The following is a 21,301-nucleotide window of genomic DNA, read 5'->3' as shown; positions in this document are numbered from 1 at the left end:
GACCATAAAGGCGGATTGACTCGGGGAGTCATTCCCAGTTTTGCTTTTGCGCCCCCGCGATTCAGCCAGGGCACTCATGATAGAGCAGACAGTACAGAGGGGAGAGATAATGCATCTCATGCCAGTTACTCGGCAGGTAGACGTATCGAAGATGGTAACCATCTGCTATCATGAAAAGCAAAGAAGCGCTGTGTACGCTGGAGTACGCCTATCGCACATCCATACACTAGGTGCGGAAAAAAAAAAAAGTGAACGGCGCTCATGTTGCCGTGCTATGGCTGCCAGCAATCCAGGGAAAAACGGTGCGAAAGGATTGTCAGCTGTTGTTTTCCCGGAGGAAGGAATGACTGATGACATTTACCCAGAACCACCCGTGACAATAACGATTCAACCCAGAATTCCAAGGGGCGGGGGAGATTGCGGGAACTGTGGGATAGCTATGGAATATTTACCCACAATGCAACGCTTCAGAAATTGATGCTAGCCTTGGACCATGGACGCACAATGCCGAATTACTGTGCCTAGTGTGGCCGCATGAAATTGAATTTATAATATCAGTTTTATGAAACCGATTTTAGCTAATTCGATATTATCGCTTAGTGTAGACGTGGCCATAGATTCCATTACTGGTAAGCAGGGTGTGTGACGAGAAGTTTGGGTACCACTGTTCTTGAGTAACTTTGCTAATGGGAGTAGTCCCCAGGTCATCAACTGGTCTACTCATGTGAATAAAGATACTGTCTGTAAGGGTTTCAGAACCCAATCCTACAGGCTTTTGTATGTGAAAGGTCTTTTGTATAGCATGTGTTGATATAGACTAGTATAAATATTGTATAAGTTTCTGAACTACTCTACATATAATAGAATTTAGATTAATGCAGGCTGCTTTTTACTGCTGTAAATGTGTTTGATTTTTCATTCCTGACTGCCCTTCCCCAGGACCCCAGCCCCAGCCAACCACCCCTTCTCCCTGACCACCCCTGGAACCCCTGCCCCTGACTGCCCGCTGCTGCCCCATCCAACCTTTCTCCTTCCTGACTGGCCCCCGGGACTCCTGCACCCATTCAAACCCCCCTCTTCCCTGCCTTCTGTCTGCTCCTCCCCCTATCCACACCCCCACGCCCTAACCACCACCCCAAATTCTCCTGCCTTCTATCCAACCCCCCTGCTCCCTATCTTCTTACCGCGCTGCCTGGGGCACCGGTGGCCAAGCCGCCCGGCTGAAGCCAACCGTGCCACCACATAGCACTGGGTTAGGCTGTGGCTCTGCAAATCGATTTTTATCACTTCTCTGTATTTGCATGTAAATATAATGTATTATTGAACATATTTGCAGCAGAAACAGTGAGTTTTGACCAAAAAAGGGTGAAGGAAATAAACTTGTCTTCAGTAAGTTACTTTCTGCACTACTGGTTTAAAAAGATGTAACTGCTGTATTGAAAGGTTTTTTTTGTTTTTGTTTTAATCAATATACTATAGTGAAAAGATTTTGTGGAGGTTTGTCTTTTTGCTTTTGTTGTGAATGTCATCTTTATGTTTGTGTACCTGGATGTTACACTGTGAAACCTTACGACCTAAGTCAGAGTGAAAACCTTGGAAGCAAAATGCCATAATTAGTAGTTGAAACATATTTTTTTTCACTTTACATCACGCAGTCGTTTGTTAGATGCTGTACAGTATAGACTGATCAGGTCTAATACATTGTCAATTTTTCTGTCTTTTTCTGCAGGCTGCACTAAATTTTACTAAATATTGTGAACCAGTAGTCAGAGGAGAAGGTAAGTGCTTTGCTTTTCTATTAGGCTGTCTCTATGTTACAAGCGCTGTGGCAACACTGCTGTAGTGTAGATACTTGCTACAGCAATGCAAGAGGTTTTTCACATCTTTGTAGTAAATCCACCCCCTCGAGAGGTGATAGCTAGGTTGACAGAAGAATTCTTTAATCAGCGTAGCAGTGTTTGTTGGGGCTTAGGCCAGCTTAACTATGTCTCTTGGGGTATAAATTTTTTACACCAGTGAGTGATGTAGCTAGATCAGTCTAAGTTTAAGGTGTAGACTAGGCCTGTGTAGCAGTCTGCATTTAAAACAGTGGGGCTCAACCTGTGCCTCTTCTGGAGTGCCCGGCTTTGATGCACTTTCCATTCACTCTGCCAATCACAGTAGTGTTGCTTTTACCGTCTAATAAGGCTTCCATATGAGGAGAGAGTAAGAAGACTGGGACTTTTCAGCTTGGAAAAGAGATGACTAAGGAGGATATGTTTTGAGTTTATAAAATCATGACTGGTGGGGAGAAAGTAAGGAAGGAAGTGCTATTTACTCCTTCTCCTAACACAAGAACTAGGGATCACCAAATGAAGTTAATAGGCAGCAGGTTTAAAACAAACAAAAGGAAGTATTTCTTCACACAACACAGTTAACCTGTGGAACTCTTTGCCAGAGGATATTGTGACGGCCAAGACTATAACAGGGTTAAAAAAAGAGCTAGATAAATTCATGTAGGATAGGTCCATCCATGGCCATTAGCCAGGATGGGCAGGGATGGTGTCCTGGCCTCTGTTTGTCAGAAACTGGGCATGGGCAACAGAGGGTGGATCACTAGGCGATTACTTGTTCTGTTCGTTTCCTCTGGGGTACTTGGCATTGGCCACTGTCAGAAAACAGGATACTGGGCTAGATTGACCTTTGGTCTGACCCACTAAGACTTCCTATGTTATGTTCTAAGGCACACATTTGGACTATAGCAGACTAACAAGCTTTTAGTCACTGTTTTATGGAGATGAGATGGAATCCGCTGCCAAGCACTTTTCCCTCCTCTAACAGCTGCTCCCTCATATACAACTTCTCCCCATACCTCAGCAGCTGAGAAGGGAAGGGAGAAATTACCTTCCCTCTCAGGCCTAGGAGTGGAGAGTGAAAACAGTGATTCTGTTAAATAGTCATGGAGTATCACAAAGTAACCACCATGCAACATCCTTGCCTTGCAGTGTGGTGTTTATATCCATAGAAGATAGTTCTGTATCCTGGTAATGCAAATATTTCAGAATGTCATGATGTCACACTGATTATTTTGTGTGTCTGACTATTCAGCTATTCAGTTGAATTCCACTCTTCTATAGGTTAAACACTTTTTCAGAGTTTACACTAACAAAGCTGATTTTTGCTCTATGCAGCAAATGAACGTGACACACGTCGACTCTGGAAAAATATTGAATCTCATTTGAAGAAAGCAATGCAGACTGTTTATCTCCGGGAAATATCCAGGTAAGTGTCCCTTTTCATTTTTAGCCACATGCCTCTCAAAAGCCTTACTTAAAATTTCATTAATGTGGTGAGTAATATTTCTTCCTACCAGATTGACTCTCCCTTTTTCTTTTAACATCAGTTTCTTTAAAATATTTCCATAAAATACTACAGCTATTTTTACTAGTGTGTCTCAAAAAGGAAAATACAAACAAGTGTTCAGTTTTTATGAGACCTTATGAAATTAAGTTAACGTGTGAAGTAGATTAAGGCAAAAAGCATATAAAACTATTTATTAACTAGACACTGAAGCAGTCCTTCACCAATGAAGATGTGATTGGTCCTTCATCAATGCCCAGGCAAACAGGTGGACATTGCATCATGCCTGGAAGGTCAACAACAATTCAGAGCGTATGGGGAGGGCAGTCTAAAGGAGAGGGCCACTTATGGATTATGTTCTGTCAGCAGCTCCTCCCTTTTATAACAAAGGTCAGACGTGGGTAAGGTGTTTCTGCTGTCATTGGATGTGCTAGGTATGACTCAGTTGTCCTCTCGTTCTATAGCCTTTACTTTTTGGTATACTTAATGGGTGGGTTTTTTCAGTGTTGGATTTTTATTATTGATTTACATTTTAATTTACAAAAATGAAAATCTCTTTTAAACATGCTTATAATCCAATAAATCCCATAATTTGCATAATTTGATTTGGTAGGAGATAGAAAATTATAGGGTGCTTTTCAATAATTCATAACTTCTTAAACATGAAAATCCCTCACCGTAATATGAGGATAACTGAAATTGTCTTCTTTTAAAAATTGCCTCTGAAGTTCCACAGTGTATCATTCATATCTTACTACGCAAACCTCAGAATTCTTTAAGGTACTATAAATATTGGAAGCAACACACAAGCTCCTCAGAACCATCTTACTGGGGCAAGGTTTATAAATCCACTATACCATCATTGATCCGTTGTTCCTTTCTTTCCTTCACCTCCTGCTTTTATGGAACAAAAACCTTCTCTTGATGGGACTATTTTATTTTAAATAGCATTAAGAATGTATAAGTGGGTGGGTGGTGGTGAATTAAATTCTTGATCAACTTTTTATTTGGGACATGGTAATACCAGAGTACAACATACATAAGGATGACACATTAGGTACTGCTGGTGCGGGAGTGGCACTATATATGAAAGAAAGCATAGAGTCAAATAGAGAAACTCTTAAATGAATCAAACTGTACCTTAGAATGTCTATGGATAGAAATTCCAGGCTTGAATGATGAGTATAGCAGAAAATACTACCGACCACCTGACCAGGATGGTGATAGTGATTGTGAAATGCTCCAGGAGATTAGAGAGGCAGAAAACTCAAGCATAAGGGGGGTATCTGCAGTCCCTCAGTATGGAATTCTGAGATGAAGTTTTTAGACACCATTAATGACTGCTTCTTGAAGCAGCTATTTCTGGAACCCACAAGGGGAGAGGTAATTCTTGATTTAGTCCTAAGTAGAGCACCAGATCTGGTCCAAGAGGTGATTATAGCTGAACCACTTGATAATAGCGACCAGAATATAGTTAAATTTAACATCCTTGTGGGAGGGAAAATACCAAGGAATAGCACCACAGTAGCATTTAACTTTAGAAAGGGGAACTACACACAAATGAGGAAGACAGTTAAATGGAAATTATTAGGGACAGTCACAAGAGTGAAATGCGTGCAGGCTGCATGGAAACTTTTTAAAAGCATCATAGAGGCTCAAATTAAATGTATACCCCACATTAAAAACATAGTAAGAGGACCAAAAATTGCCACCATGGCTAAACAACAAAGTAAAAGAAGTGGTTAGAGGCAAAAAAGACATCCTTTAAAAACTGGAAGCTAAATCCTTTTAGGGACCATTCTCACGAGGGTCTCTTAAGACAGGAAGTACAATCTTTTGCAGTTTTTGTGGTGATTGAATCAGTTCCACTGGGTTTTATCTGGGGAGGGTTCTACTCCAGGTACTGTACTTCTTGGGTTCCCAAGACGAGGAGGATGGAGACTGATTTTAGATCTCAGGACTTTGAACAGCTTCATCCTTTCTTTGTTTCAGGTTAGTAACCCTGGAAGTGATCATTCTCTCTTTTGGATCTCTGGGGGTTGGTTTGTCTCTCTCTCAACCTTCAAGATAAATACTTCCATATAGCTGTGCACCCTTCTCTCACACGTTTCCTGCAGTTCATCCTTGGCAAAGACTACCACCAATACAGCATCCTACCCTAGGTTTTTCAGCTGCTCCAAGGGTCTTTAAAAGTACCCTTGGCACTAGCAACTCATTTTTGTCAGATGGGAATAATAGTTTCTCCCTACCTGGACGATGCACTCCTTTCTTGAGGTGCAGTCAGTAACCAATAGAACCGTATTCTCTTTTCTGTTCCTTGGGCCTCTGCCATTCTGGACACCATTACAGCCAAAGCATATTTGCCCATGGAGAGATTTGCTATGACATCCAGCCTCATTTCCACAATACATCAGACCTGCAAACCACAATGAGGGTTTGCCTTCTGCTCCTGGCCACATAGCAGCCTGTATATCCATAACATCCCTGGCAAGACTACACTCCTATTGTCTTCAAGTTTGGCTATGCGCAAATTATCCAAGTGGGTGTCATACCTCAGAGGGTCATCAGCTTCTTCAGTGGGTGGAAGGAGCCTCAAAAGATCTGCTTTGGGAGTTCCATTTTCATGTCCTCCCCTCCTGTCCCAAAAAAGATCATCTCTGTAGATGCCTCCCTAGTAGGCTGGGACACTGTAGACAAGTGGAAACACTCCTGCCGTGCCTCCTGCTGGTGACTTCTGGGAATTAGCTCAGTCCCAGCCCGGAGCACCCTCTGCAGGCTGGTGATCCACCTGTCCTCTTCTGGCCCCTCTGTTCCTCCCTGGACCCGGGTGCCCCTTTAACTGGGTCTCCCCCCTCCCAGGGGAACCCCCACCCCACAATCCCCACTTTGCCTCAGTATTGGCTACTGCCCAGTCATTGTCTAGCCCCCCTACCCTTGGGCAGACTGCAGTATCAGCCACTCATCATAGGCAAAGGGGTTTTGGACTGGCTGCCTTTACCCACCCTCTGGCTGCCCCTCTGCAAGCCCAGTACCTCAGAGGCCTAGAATTAGGCCCTGCAGCCTGGGGAGTTGCTGGCCTAGGGCTTCCCAGCACCTAAGGCCTTTCCCTAGCCCTGCCTTCCTCTAGTCCCCGGGGTGAGTTTCCAAGCAGCCAGGCCTGTCTCCCTCTCCAGTCAGAGAGAGACTGTCCTGGCCTTCTGGCCTCACTGCCTCTTATAGGGGCCTCCTGGGCCTGATTGGAGAATGGCCACAGCTGAGCCCACTTTCCCCAATCAGCCCAGGCTTCGGGCCCCAGCCTACAGACTGCTTTCTCCAGGCCCAGCCCCCCTTCCCAGGGCTGCTTTTAACCCCTGCAGGGCAGGAGCAGGGATCCACCCTGCTACAGACACCCATTTCCAGGACTTCACAGCTCAATGGAGACCCCTCTCCAGATCAACATTTTAGAATTCAGTACAGTCCATTATGCTTACCATCACTTCCTACCCAGCATCAGGGCCACTTAGAGTAATGTTGAGCAGCAGGTCGGCAATGTATTTTAAAAATCACCAAGGAAGAGCAATATCCCAGTCCTTACGCACAGAATTAATAAAACTATAAGGAATTGGGGTACATGTCCCACCCCGTAGAGATTTTAGTGATTTATCTGCTGGGATTGTAGAACACTTTAGCAGACTTCCTGAGCAGGAAGTGGGAACTGAGTGACACAGTATTTCAGAAGATCTGTCTCATCTGGGGTTTCCGAGAGAGATCTTTGACACCATCAGTGCAGAGTACAAGAACTTCTCACTTAATGTTGTAGTTATGTTTCTGAAAAATACAACTTTAGGCTAAACGATGTTAAGCTAATCCAGTTTCCCCCTAAGAATTAATGTAAATGAGGGGGTTAGGTTCCAGGGATGGATGGGGAGGGGGGGGGGGAGAGAGAGAGACACACACACACACACACACACACACACAGTTTTAAACAAACATTTAACAGTGATGATGATTGTGAAGCTTGGTGGAGGAGTCAGAGGGTGGGTTATTTCCCAGGGAATATCTTACTGCTAAATGAACTAGCAATTGACTGAGCCCTCAAGGGTTAACTCTCACAACACTCTACAAGGTAGCAGGAAAGGAAGGAGGACAGACAGACAGACACCCTGTGTGTGAAAGAAAAAATGCGCATTCCCCTTTAAGTAGCTGACCCCAGGCTTAAGTACACTGCCTTGTTAATTAAATCAGCTTGCTGAGACCTGAGACTCGCAGCTACTGCCTAGGAGCTCCCTCTGTTGGTCGTGTGTCCCCCCTGCTCTATGGAAGATGGAGTAAGTGGGGTGCAGGAGCAGAGGGGAGGGGGAGACACCCTGACATTAGCCCCCTTCTTCCCCCCGCCCCCTGTAGAGCAAGCAGGAGTCTCTGGGAGCAGCTCCAAGGCAGAGGGCAGGAGCAGCACATGGCAGTGGGGGGAGGGACAGCTGCTGCACAGGGAACTTGGGGGAGTGGGGAGCTGATAGGGGGCTACAGGTCCACCCTGGTTCCAAGCCCCCACCAGCTATCTGCAAGGGGCTGCTCTTCCTGCAAACAATGGACAAAACAGGCAGCTGCCAAACAACATTAGAAGGGAGCATTTCACAACTTTAAATGAGCATGTTCCCTAATAGATCAGCAACTTAACATTGAAACAAGGTTAACCAAGATGACTTTAAGTGAGGAGTTGCTGTACTGACACTTGTGTGCAAGGGGAAAGCACAGTCACAACTTGTTGGGAGATGTCCTCCTTACCTCCTTGGCCTCATATGTCACTCTGTTTATCCCTCAGCACCTCAAGGTCCTAAATAAGTCCATGCAAGAGAAAGTGGTGGTCATCATCATAGTGCCATCATGGCCAAGGCAGGTATCTGATTTGCCTGTCCCTGTGACCACCTTTTCATCTTCCTCTGGCAGCAGATCTCCTCACCCAGTAGTCAGGCACTGTGACCCACCTCAGTGCCTGGGTCCTAGATGGCTCTCTGGTGTACAACAGGACTGTTCTTCAGAAGACCAAATGATGCGGCTCAGTAGTGGAAACTCTATGTGCAGAAATGAAGATGTTTTCAAGCCTAGTGTACTCATCAGTCTGTACCTCCTCTTGAGTCTCTCCTCATACATGTTCTCAATTACCTGCTAAATTAAAAACCCCAGGCTTATCACTGAGCTCAGTTCAGGTTTACCTGGCTGCCATTACAGCTTTTCACTCCTCCCTCAAGAGGTTTTCAGGCTTTTCTCACCCAACCATTGCAAGATTCATTAAGGCTCTGTTTAACTTTTACCCATTTATGAAGAATCTGCTACACACAGACTTCAACTTAGTCCTGAACGCTCTGAGAATCCCCTCCACCCCCCATTTGAATCTACAGGGAATTGTACCCTTCTTCATTTGTCCTTTTAGCCATCACCTCAATAGCCATCACCTCAGTCAGAAAGGTAGGGGAACTCAGAGCACTTTAGGCTGACCCACCTTACATTCTTTTCTATCGCAATAAGGTGATGTTATGTCCCCATTGCTGTCTTCTGCCTAAAGTTTCATCAGAATTCCACATTAATCAGGGCATTCATCTACCACTGTATTACCCCAGGCCTTGATCTTTGAGAGACCAAGGGAGTATCCATATGCTGGATACACAAAAATTAAGCCCCTTGGCTTCTTCTAGACTCTTTTTTTTATTTCCATAGCAGAAAGACTGAAAAGGCGAAGACTGAAAACAGGTTTCAGGTTGCATCCTCACCTGTAACAAAGCCTCAAAGGTGCGTCTTCCACCTAGGAAGATTGCCCATTCCACCAGAGCTCAGTCTACCTCTCTGGTCTTAGTGAAGAACATACTCATCTTGGACATTTGCAAAGCTGTCAACTGGTCTTCCGTATGTTTTCTCAACACTGTGCTCTCGTCTGTGCATCAGCTCTAGGAATGGCCTTTGGCGAAGCTCTTCTTTGTCTCATACTGAATCCACCTCCTCAGCACCCTTCCCCTTCAGTTGGGGTAGTCCTTGGGAATCTGCTGACATGGAGCACCCATAGAGAGCAATAACTTGAAGGAGGAGAGGTTACTTACCTTGTACAGTAACTGGAGTTCTTCGAGATGTTTTGTCTGTATGGGTGCTCTACTACCCACCCTCCTTCCCTTCAGCTTCCGAGTTGCTAAGAGCACAAGAAAGGCCATATTGGATCAGACCAATGGTCCATCTAGCCCAGTATCCTGTTTTCCGACAGTGGCCAATGCCAGATGCTTCAGAGGGAATGAACAGAACAGGGCAATTATCAAGTGATCCATCCATTTTTGTCCTAGCTTCTGACGGTTAAAGGCTTAAGAAACCCATAGCATAGGGTTGCATTTGTGACCATCTTGGCTAATAGCCACTAGTGGATCTGTCCTCCAGGGACATATCTAATTCTTTTTTGAATCCAGTTATACTTTTGCCCTTCACAACATCCCGTGGCAATGAGTTCCACAGGTTGACTGTGTGGCATGTGAAGTAGTATTTCCTTTTGTTTAAAACAAACCTGCTGCCTGTTAATATCATTGTGTAACTCCTAATTCTTGTGTTATGTGAAGGATTAAATACACTTCCTTATTCGCTTTCTCCACCCCATTCATGATTTTATAGACCTCTCTCATATCCCCTCTTAGTCATCTCTTTTCCAAGCTGAAAAGTCCTAGTCTTTTTACTCTTTACTCACGTGGAAGCTGTTCCATCCCCTTAATCATTTTTGTTGCCCCTCTCTGTATCTTTTCAAATTCTAATGTATCTTTTTTGAGATGGGCAATCAGTACTGCATGCAGTATTCAAGGTGTGGGTGTACCAGTTAATATGAGGCATTCAAGTTCACCCATCTTAGTATTTAGACTTCTAGCATTTATATACAAACACATACATTTTTTTTCACTTTTTAGCTGTCTGCCATTATATGATGTAATTGATGGGACTCTTTCATTTGATTAAAAGCAGCAAAGAGTCCTGTGGCACCTTATAGACTAACAGACAAATTGGAGCATGAGCTTTCGTGGGTGAATACCCACTTCGTTGATTTGTTAGTCTGTAAGATCCACAGAACTCTTTGCTGCTTTTACAGATCCAGACTAACACGGCTACCCCCCTGATACTTTTCATTTGACTGTTTCTCTTCAGTTCCTACCTGTACTCTATCAACTTCATTCCTATCTTGTTTACTGGGCTATAGAGAATTGCCATTAATAGATTCTTCCCTAAGAGATGTCTCCATCTGAACTATGTGCTCCTTTGCACCTGTAGGCTTCCCCTCAGCCCTTACTTTAAAAACTCTTCTACAGCCTTCTTAATTTTACATGTCAGAAATCTGGTTCCATTTTGCTTTAGGTGGAGCCCATCCTTACTGTATAGACACCTCCTTTCTCATTCTGTATAGACTGTGTTTGAGAAGGAACCGTAGTGGAGGCAACTCTCTCCCACCCTGTATATCTTGTACCAGAGCACAAAGATGCATAGGGCACAGGTCTGGACCTGCTCACAAAATCTTGGATCATGAGTTCATGGATCCTCATGTGGAGGACCCATAGGGACAAAACTTCTTGTACTCCAGTTACTCTGCAAGGTAAGTAACTTCCCTTTTCATTTGGAGATGAATATTCTTTCTTTAAACACCTGTCTTTCTTTTTTAGCTCACAGTGGGAGAGAATACAGAAGGATGATGGAGAACCTGGGCACTTGAAAGGTAGCAAAAAGATGCAATAATTCTAACTAGTAGTAGTTATGGTAGCAGTTATTTAGTGATGTGATTGCTGATCCCTAAGAAACACTTAAATGGAATGACTTTACTGAGGCCTAGATTGTACACCCTTCCTTGGTGCAGAACATGCTTGGATGCTGAGTCTGGGCATGAGGGGGAAATAAACCACTACTCCAATGTGCAGAAGCGTGGGGAGTAGGCTGATCCATGACTCTCCACTTGCTCTGTGCATGACCAGCAGAGATGACTATATCTGAAGGGAAGTACGCTGACCCTGGTAATGGGCTGACACAGCATATACCAGAGCAAAACAGAAGTCCCGGACAAATTGTTGCTGAGAGAGGTATGTGAATCATGACAGTCACAATTCCTTTCTACTGCTGCCTCTGGAGTAGTGCAGCTCTGTGCCACCACCCTTTATGCAGAACTGAGAGACAAGTCTTAATCAGCTTCTGGCAAAGAGGCTAGGAGATTACTAAAACGTCTTCTTTGAAAAGTCCCTCTCTCATTCAGCAGTAGATTCTTGCCCAGTTCTGAATTTTTGGACCATCTTTTCCCCCTAGTCTCCACCATGGTAAAACGCTTCTTTTGATGGATGCAGTATGTTCTGACTGCCTATCAAAGCTGTGATGATAGTCTATAGATAATGTGGTAGTGATCAGAGTGTGATTCAGACCTTTACTTTTTAAACAAATATGTAACTTCTGCAGTGTGTCTGGTCAAGGGAAATAGAATCATAGTGTTATTCCTAAACCTCCTGTCTTTCCTAAATGAGAGCAATACACTTATTCCTGATTAGCTCAAAAAAGAGAGATTTTACTTAAAGTTACTTTCAGGATACTTTAAGCTCATACACCAGGGAAAATGGTTTTGTAGGTAAATAACATTTCTGACATTAGCATTGTTCTTAAAGAGAAATTAATATGTAATAAACTGTACTCTGGGGATGTAATTAAGCAAACAATTATTCAATGTATAATGCTAATCCCAGCAGGTCAGAAAGATGGAGTAGGAGCACAGGCATTTCAGTATTCAACTTAGTTGTGTACAAGCAGGAGTTTTTTACCTGGGATTGCATTTTTAATTAAAATGATATACAAATAAAACAGCTACTTGACTGTTAGTAGAAGCTGAAAAAAATATGCCGTGCTTTCGTGACTACCTGAAAGGAAATTTGTAAATAACCCATCTCAAGTGCTCCACTATTATATTGTGAACTCTGAAATTTACACTAACTTTTAAACATGTTTCACTGTTTTGATCCTTATTTGTTAGAAGTATGAAGATTAAAACCGCATTTTTTGTTAGTTTGAGCATTGACAGGTATATGCTTGGTGTTTATACAAAGCACAGAAAACAAGTTACATAGGGCAGGGAACAATCTAGATGAAAAGACAAAACTGAGCAGGCACAAAATAGACCCTCTAAGAAACTGACCTCTCCCGCCAACAGAGAAGACAAGGTAACTTGAGCCTGCTGGTCACACACATTTTAAATAAAAAAAAAAAAATGTACAGTGACTGGAGGAAAGTGGGGAAAGAGAAAAGTGTAGAAATGGAAGGAGGAAAGATGCATCATGGAATACCCTTGGTTATGTAAAGTATTTGTAAAATTGCAAAATGCATGTATAGTAGACTAGACCAAATGAATCAGGCTGAGTGTTACCCTCTATGATAAATAAAATTAAAAAACTAAAATGTCTAGAAGCTGAGCTGCAGCTGAGAAACCAGCCACAGCCTGGATGTTGATGTGAGTTCAAAGATGCGATTTGGCTCCCTAGTTGGAGTTTGGCTTATTGTGGAGCTGGTCCCTTGAACAGTTTATAGCAGCCTTTATGTCAAATCTCAATTGGGAAGCGGACAGATTGACAATTTTGCTATATTCACACTAGCTACCAAACTGTCTTAAACCAGATTGGCCTGAAAATGTTTAAAAATGTGAGGGTTGTTTTTTTAAAACCAGTTCAGTAAATGAAGATCCCAGCTCAGATTTCATCAGTGATCTGGGAACTACTATCTTCTTCTTAGTAGTGGTATTTGTCACAGTTCGGGGTAACTGGACCTGTATTCCCCCACCATGGTCCAGCAAGAGCACTCCCTCTACGCTTCCGGCTCTTAAGCCATCACCTGTCTTGGGTGGAGACCTGTGACTCTCTTCCTCCTGACCAGGGTACTTCCAGACTGCACGGCTCCTTGCCTATACTGTGACCTCCCCAACAAATTCAGGCTGCCTAAGCCAATCTGCTTTGCTTTGCTTTGCTGTTCGGAGATAGTAAAGAATGACTTGCCCACCGTTAAACTACCACACAGCTCTTTCTAAGTAAGCACATTTATTCTTAAGGTAAAAGCATTACAGAGAAAACATTAAAAACAATCAACAAAAAACCCCACCCTACACGCATGTTAATAAGCTTACCAGAGATCATCCCCTGACTCCAGCAAGGTCTCTGGCTGGTGAACAGTCCTTTTAAACCCGACCCAGGGGTTTTCCTCTTGTTATCAGTTCATTATAGATAAGAACAAAAACACTTACTCTTTTGGTGGCCTCAGTAGGCCAAAGTCCTTCCCTAAGGATCCCCGCAACCATGGATCAGAGGTCTTATCCACTTGCTGAATCAGAAAGAAGGCTCTAAGTCGGTTTAAACTCAGGCTGTCCATCCAAAAATCCTTTCTGTGCCTGCTAGTTCCTGGAGAATCCAGTTTGAACCAGTGCATGTGCGTCTTTCTCCAGGCTCGATGGTAGCTCTCTGGGAGTGTTACAACCTGAGTAAATCTGCCTAGTCATCATCCACTGTCCCTGGAGGGTTGTTGTCCCTGTCCTCCATGGAATTACATACAAACCCTGTCCCACAATGATACATACATTCAATAGGGTTTCTCCTGGGTATTGCAGGAAATTATCATCTGTTGCTGTATATATTTAATCTTTGTATTACCGTAATGCCTGGAAGCTCTAGGGCAGTCCACCAGCAAACTGAGTGCTGGTATTGTTTTGTTTCAGGGGTGACCCGTGCATGACACATTGTTCCACAGCACTGCCTGCGTTACTCTTGGGATACCTGGATTGTAGCAAATATCCATCTCTGTTGACTTGCAGGAATGGAGCAGGCAGAGAAGAGGAATGCTGCAATGTGTTTACCCTTGAGAACCAGAACAAAGCTTACTGGTCTAATTTTAAACCTCTCGCGGTTAGAATGCTCCCTCAGTGACTCATAAACCGTGTGTTTGTTTTATAGGACTTTCTGCACATGCTCACGTAGAACTTCCTTATTACTCCAAATTCCTTCTAATAGCTGCTTACCTTGCCTCCTATAATCCTGCCAGGACAGATAAAAGGTTCTTCCTTAAGGTAACTATATTTTTCTTTCTTCTGTATGCTGGAGTCATGCGTACTTCTTCACTCAGGTCAGAACTCGTTTAGGTCATTCACTTTCAGCTCTCTTTTTTGTATCTTTATTTGTTTGATTTGAACAAAACTGTGACTTTGGATCACTCATTGTGGTATGTTGACAATTGTCAACATACCATTACTGATGTTTAATATGAAAAATGAACTGTTTTGATCATTAAAATATGCATAATATTTATCTAGCACTATTGTGTTGCATGGCATTTGTAAGGTGACATAGTTCCCTTCCCTGAAGTATTTGTGATCCTGCAAATCAGTGCACTGGTGTGTACTATTATTCACAGTTTGAATCCCATGGAAGAGAGCAGAATTCCATGTTGGTCTAAAGGTTTGCACTAGTACATCTATCTGGAGAATAAAGACCTTAATTTGACAAAATACTGGTGGCAGAGGAGAGGAAAAGATTTCTACAAAAAGTAAAGTGATTGAGCAGTTATGCTTACTATTTACATTAGTAACTGTAAGGGTTTTTATATCGTAAAATGTGTAGGTGTAGGCAAGGATAAGAAATGGGAGAGACTGAGGGATACAAGCTTGCTAATTCTTTAAGAAATCTTTTTTTTTCTCAATCTCAAAACCTATAAATATACTGTTCATATTTTAAGCTACATGTACTGGAGTCCTTAGTGATGATATACTAATTAAGTAATAAACTTGGACGTGGTGTTCATTTTTATGGGGCTTATATGTCCGCATAATGGAAACTGTAGATGTTTCATATTGGTCTGTATCGTTTTGTATGTACATCAGAAGAAGAGACTTATTTGTAATGAAAACTTACAGATATGTGTGTATAGCCAAATATTTCATTTAACATTTGGCAAGAGAAATATCACTGAAGAACTTATTTTCTGAATAAGGACTCCACTGTTTTAACTTCTGATTTCATGCCGACTTTTCTCTTTCCTCAGGATCTAAATTTAACTGTGGGAAATAAGTCAACAAAAGCATTTATTTTATTTATATACATAAAAAAGGAAAGAAATTATGAGTAGTGAAAAGATATAGCTTTATTTATCCCTTTCATTGTAGCATGTCTGAAATCAGGCTCCAGGCCTTCAGTCCCTGCGCATGGGCATACTGCTGTTCCTATTCAGTGCAGTGAAATGCATAGTTGAGACATGCATCTCAAAGACTTTTGAAGTGTGAGGCCATGTAATAAATTTGATGGCTTTTTAATTAGTCAAGTTAAATATCTTGTCAAGCATTGATAAAGCATGAATAATCACCATTTCTACCCCAAGTATTGCCTGAGAGCACTTAATCAGGTGTTAAGGCCAAGTTCACAAATTACCAATATCTCAAAAGCCAGAACAAATAGCACTTTCGGAGAAGCTTTCTAATCCTGTGTCTGTCTCTCCTGGGAGCTGTAGAAGGAGAACTTATTGTTGTTGGAGTTCTAATGAGATCTATTGGGATTTGGGCAAAAAACTTCCTATTGGAGTCATTAACCAAAGTCTCATAATCAGTGAAATAGATGTGAACAAAGGAATGTTGTTGAACCATTAACTTAAAGGCAATACTACCATAATTAAAATAGTTACCACTGTAGACATATTGAGGTAATGTTGCAAATTAAAAGCCACAGAATGTTGACAAACAATAACAACAAAATAATAAATCTACAGTGATGTCATTAGTTGAAAGAAATTCTAGTACAATGTAACATAAGAGATTCTAAGGGAAAAATTGTAAAACATTTTAAGTGTCCTTTTGAAAAAGGGTAACAGTTGACAGGAAGTCACCATTTTGTGCACAGTAGGACTGAAAGAAAAAATAGTCTTGTTCTACTGCATACCATATTGAAAATCTGCCTAGAATTTATTTTAAGAAGTGTCTACATGTGTATTTTATACTTAGGGTGCCTATATATGTACTGTAAGCAGCCTTGACATAATTTAAAAACACATTACAAATAAGATTTTAATGTAACTATTAAACTGCAGCAGTATAATTCATATAACCCACCACCTTCAATCCAGGAAATTTAAAAACTCCAATTATCTTTCCCTTACCCCTCCAATACCCTTCCTTATTTCTTCCCCAGCCCCTGTGCTTTGCCCTTCCTTGATCCAGTTCTTTCTCCCACAACACAATCCTTCTAGATGAATCTTATCTGCTCACAGGGCATCAGTTACTTTCTTTATTCCAATTACATTTTTACCCATCTACCCCTGACATGACCTTCACATTCTGTATCTTGACTTCTTTTTGACACTTTATTTTGTGGGTATCCTGTTGTCATCATGGATATAAACCAAAGAAAACTGAGTGCACCTACATCATTTTTGAAGTCTATACAAGGAAAACTGGGTGCATTTAAAAATAAGTGACAACTGCTTTCCCATTTCTAGAAAGACAAAGGAACTAACAATAAAACACACTTTGGCCTTTTCTCAAGCTGATTTTGAGGAGGGGGTGTGGTGGAAGAAGACTCATAGAAATGGCTCTCTGCCTCTTCTGATTAGTGTCACGTTAATTATTTTTTGGTGGCTAAGTATTTAATTTTCTGATTTTTCAATTTATACATTTTCCCCCAATAAACCACTTTACAAATATAAGAACACTGCAGGGTGAAAGTTTTCACCCAGTGTTCACACAGTTCAGATATGGGAGAGCCAAGAAGTAATGCCCAGAGTATATTAGGATATTAAGTATTAGGTGTTGAATAAACAGTATTGCTATTAAGGACAAAGATAACTAATTGGCATGTGATAAGTAGGCAGAACTATGGTGGTAGTACATTGCTATAAATGTGTAATGAATAGTTGTGTGTTGTTTTTTTTTTTCACTCTATTCAAGTTGTGTAACATTATTGTGACTTCTTGCTATGTCATATTTTGCTCATATTTTGCTTCTGTGTTTGCAGCATCATGGAAAAATCAAGAAGACAAACTTTCTGAAAAAACATGAAAAGGTATTTATTTAGCTCTCAGTCCTCATTCACAACTAAATGCTGCTTTCTCATGTAGTAGCGGCTATATATTTTTCCTTTCCCATCTGAATGTATGATTTAAAAAGCATACAAGAGCATTGCATGCTCTCATCTCTAGTGCATTGGTTGATTTGATGTTTACTTTTCATACAAGGCATTGTTGTCATTATTAATAGACATATTTTTATTTTAAGATGCCACACACTACATTTAATTACAATCATATAGTGCAGATCACTTCTGGTCTTATTTGATAATAACATCAATTTGTACGTTTCTCGCATTTCTGCTTTTTTATACCAATAGCACATTTCCTTCAGATGTGAAGTGGTGCAGTGGTTTTGCTTATAAAAAAAAATACTGATGTGGCTCATTATGTTAGAAAAGCAGAGACCTTTTCCTTCATCCTCTTTTATGTCTGAAACTACGTTTAAACTTTATAGGCAAAATTCTATGCACGTACAATGTGAGGAACAATAGGCCAGAATCTTCAAATCTGGTGCCTCAATTTTGGTTCCGAAATCCATATTTAGGTATAAAGCTAACTGAATAGGCACAAATGTATTAGCTAAACTTGGGACTTGGTATTTAGAAGGTCATAGTTAAGGTTATGTTTATGTCACGGAGGGCATGTAAGTCATGGAATCCATGACTTTTAGAGACCTCCATGACATTCTCTGCTTCAGCCCCGGTGGCTGCAGGACTCTGGAGCTGACAGCCAGTGGGGCCCTGGCAGGGTTCCAGCAACAGGTGACAGAAGCGACAAGTGATAGAGGTGCCCCCTGCAGAATTCCACCCACAGGTGACAGATTCCTGAAGGGGCCCCCCCTCAGGGTTCCAGCGAGGGGTGACAGCCTCGCATGGAGGGAGGGGGACGCCTCAGGTGAGCAGCTAGGGTGTCCTGTTTTCTCTCCAGGATGACCATATTTCCCAAAGCTCCCAGCCACCGTGGGCAGAGGGGGAACCCCACAGCTCCCAGCCACTACTGTGGTCGTAGAAACCATGAAGCTTCAGCAACAAAAGTCACAGACAGGTCATGGCTTCTGTGAATTTTTGTTTATTGCCTGTGACCTGCCCATGACTTTTACTAAAAATAACCATGACAAACTCTTAGCCTTAGTCATAGTACCCATAAACCCCACTAAGGTCAGTTAGATGTTCAGTAGCTTTGAAAATCAGACAACTTTTAGGTGCCTAAATGTGGATTTAGGAGCCTAACTTTAGTCACCTAGGGTTAAAGTTTGACTGCTTGTATGTTGTGTGTAAGGAAACTGTATGTTCCCTAAGGAAATTTATAATTATTCCATCAGGACAAAGGATTTGAAGAATAGTGGCCAAACCCTTTACCCAAATAAGTTGTCATAACTGCATGGATTTCACTGGCGTTGCACCAGTGTATGCCAGAAGAGAATTTGATCCTCTGATTGAGAAGCATATGTGTAAATTGGTATAGTAAAAAAAAAAAAAAAAAAATTCTTAATCCACATAATTTCACCTGTGTCTAGGATGATGTGAAATGTTAAACGTATTTGTATTAACATCTGTGTTGTAAATCCTTAACTCTTAGAAAGCAAGTACCATTTAGTTATAGAACTCATGTGTCTTGCCTCTGGTACGTGAACTCCAGAGGATTTTCAAAGATTCTAATTATTTTCAGGACTGTTCTCTACCCTGAAAAAACATCCACATCTCAAGTTGTGATCACAGGTCTTGTGGGAGGAAAAGGGGAACAGGAATGAATAAATACTGCATCACAGCCCAAATCTTCCTCCTTTCCCTCCAGCTCCAAGAGGTGCCTTGCTCCCTTTCCTGTAGGCCATAATATCTCACTTAAGATGGCAAGATGGGGAAAGACAGGAACACAAAGCAACTGGATAACCAGAGATTTGCTGATGGGACACAGAGCCCTCCAGCTTGTGGTCTCTATTTTGAATTGGATTCAGATTGACTGTGACCTAGGGTGAGCACCATTAGCCTGGTAGTTCATTGGAGATGGATTGATGTCTCTGTCTAATCCCTAACAGACAGATGTACTTGCATTAAAATTTTTTTTATTTATTCTTTTATATTTATTTGTTTATTTAAGCACCCACCTGTGCAAACACATAGTAAGATGTGGTCCGTGCCCCACCCAATTTTACAATCTAATGTAAAACCAGGTGCAAAAAGTGAGTGTAACATGGAGTAAGAAGAGGAAGGAGATCAATGTAACAGTGATAAGATCAAGCAGTGACATAAACTAGTTAGTGCACAAATTGCTGATTCTGAGTCAATTACCTTTTTCTGTTTTTGTTTTTTAACGAATTCTTTTCCTATTTCCAATTTTTTTAAATAAAGCCCCTGCCTGTTTCTGTTTTCAGTTATTTAAAGCTCTGCTTACTTCCTGGGTTTGTTAGCCTCCGTCTGTTCAATTGTCACTAACTGGCACACACTTATTAGTAGCAGTATTAGCATGCAGATTTAAACTTCTCTGTGACTGCATCTGTACAAGCTAGAGGTGTGATTCCCAGCTCTCATAGACATACTTGCACTACCTCTCATCAATACAAACAAGCCTGAAACTGGTCAGGACTTACTTGGCACATGACACCAAGAGTTATGAGGCACCTTCCCTTATCACGAGGAAGTCTTATCTGTGCCTACTGTAGGTCAGTTCCCCAACACTATCAGCCTCTGGCAATACAAGCACCGCCTTCGAGGCCTCTGCAGGCCCTGCTCTCTCTCTTTACAGGTTAACGATAAGGTATACTGCAACCCTTGAGCATTAGAAATGTCCTCCTGGAGCATCTGCGCCTGTTCCACTGAACACTCTCTCTGAATTCACAGATCCACTGCTCCCAAAGGAATAGTGCACACCAGTTTACCAGTTATATCTCAGGATCACCACTGTGCTCAGCACAAGGTACTTATATGTTTGTAGGAAAAACAAGACATTAACAAAGGAATACAGACTCAGGAAGAAGCAAGTAGAATTAATGAAAACAAATGATTACGTATAAAATCATAACACACTTTCTAGAGCCTGTATTTAACTAACAAGACATTGTCCTATCCACACAGAATAAAACTTCATCCAAAATCCTTCGGACCTATTACAGCCAGGCTTGGCTGTGATCTTCCATTCATGAGATAAGTCACATTGTCCTCTTTAAAAAGAACAGGACTACTTGTGGCACCTTAGAGACTAACACATTTATTTGAACATAAGCTTTCGTGGGCTACAGCCTAACGAAAGCCTATGCTCAATTAAATGTGTTAGTCTCTAAGGTGCCACAAGTACTCCTGTTCTTTTTGCGGATACAGACTAACACGGCTGCTACTCTGAAAAGTGTCCTCTTTACAGTCCCAGATATATCAAAATAGCTGCTGATTGTTCTTCCCTGTGGTCTCCCTCTTGTTGACCTTGCAGTCTTTTAATTTAGCATCTGGCTCTGCATGCTGATAGGTTTATCTTGTGAGAGACGATTCACACTTGACCAAACAAAAAGAGATGAGTCTCCAGTCCCCTGCCTGAATGGAATTTGTCCAAGGCCAGTCACCTCTTGGTGACCTGCTTTTAACTTCAAGGCTTTAAGAATATTATTTTCAGTATGAATACATATAATCTTAAATATTGCTCGTTCATATATTTCACAATGACTAAAATGACCAGTGTTGAGACCTCACATGCCACTCTTTGGCACTTGTATTTTGGAGATGTCAGATGCAGTGGAACCTTCTAAACCTTATTCACCCCTCTGCCAGTTGACACGAAGAGGTCGCTGGGTCACAGCATGGCTGAGATGTGCTGCTGCTGCTGCCTATGCTATTGCAATTTCACTCTAGTTAACGTTCTTGTTAGCTCAGTGATTGTCTACCTGAGCTGAGAATCACACCGCTAGCACATAGTGTAGACA

General features: G+C 41.8%; 1 protein-coding gene across 10 annotated transcripts in view; it reads left to right on the top strand.

The window, feature by feature from the left end:
* ORC5 (origin recognition complex subunit 5) overlaps positions 1 to 21,301 on the top strand; it is a 151,466-nt gene that overhangs the window by 28,325 nt on the left and 101,840 nt on the right. For 8 of the 10 annotated variants that reach the window (XM_075064590.1, XM_075064597.1, XM_075064591.1 and 5 more), the window contains exons 8-12: positions 1,730 to 1,778; positions 3,171 to 3,261; positions 10,995 to 11,047; positions 14,298 to 14,410; positions 17,340 to 17,387. In XM_075064590.1, the coding sequence (XP_074920691.1) occupies positions 1,730 to 1,778; positions 3,171 to 3,261; positions 10,995 to 11,047; positions 14,298 to 14,410; positions 17,340 to 17,387 (354 nt within the window). The other 2 variants (XR_012655660.1, XM_032800947.2) reach the window with 2 other exon arrangements.

The sequence above is a fragment of the Chelonoidis abingdonii genome, chromosome 1 (assembly GCF_003597395.2).
Source record: "Chelonoidis abingdonii isolate Lonesome George chromosome 1, CheloAbing_2.0, whole genome shotgun sequence".
NCBI classification, from domain to species: Eukaryota; Metazoa; Chordata; order Testudines; family Testudinidae; genus Chelonoidis; species Chelonoidis abingdonii.
The sequence above is the reverse complement of the archived record's forward strand: the minus strand, read 5'-3'. Positions and strand labels throughout refer to the sequence as shown.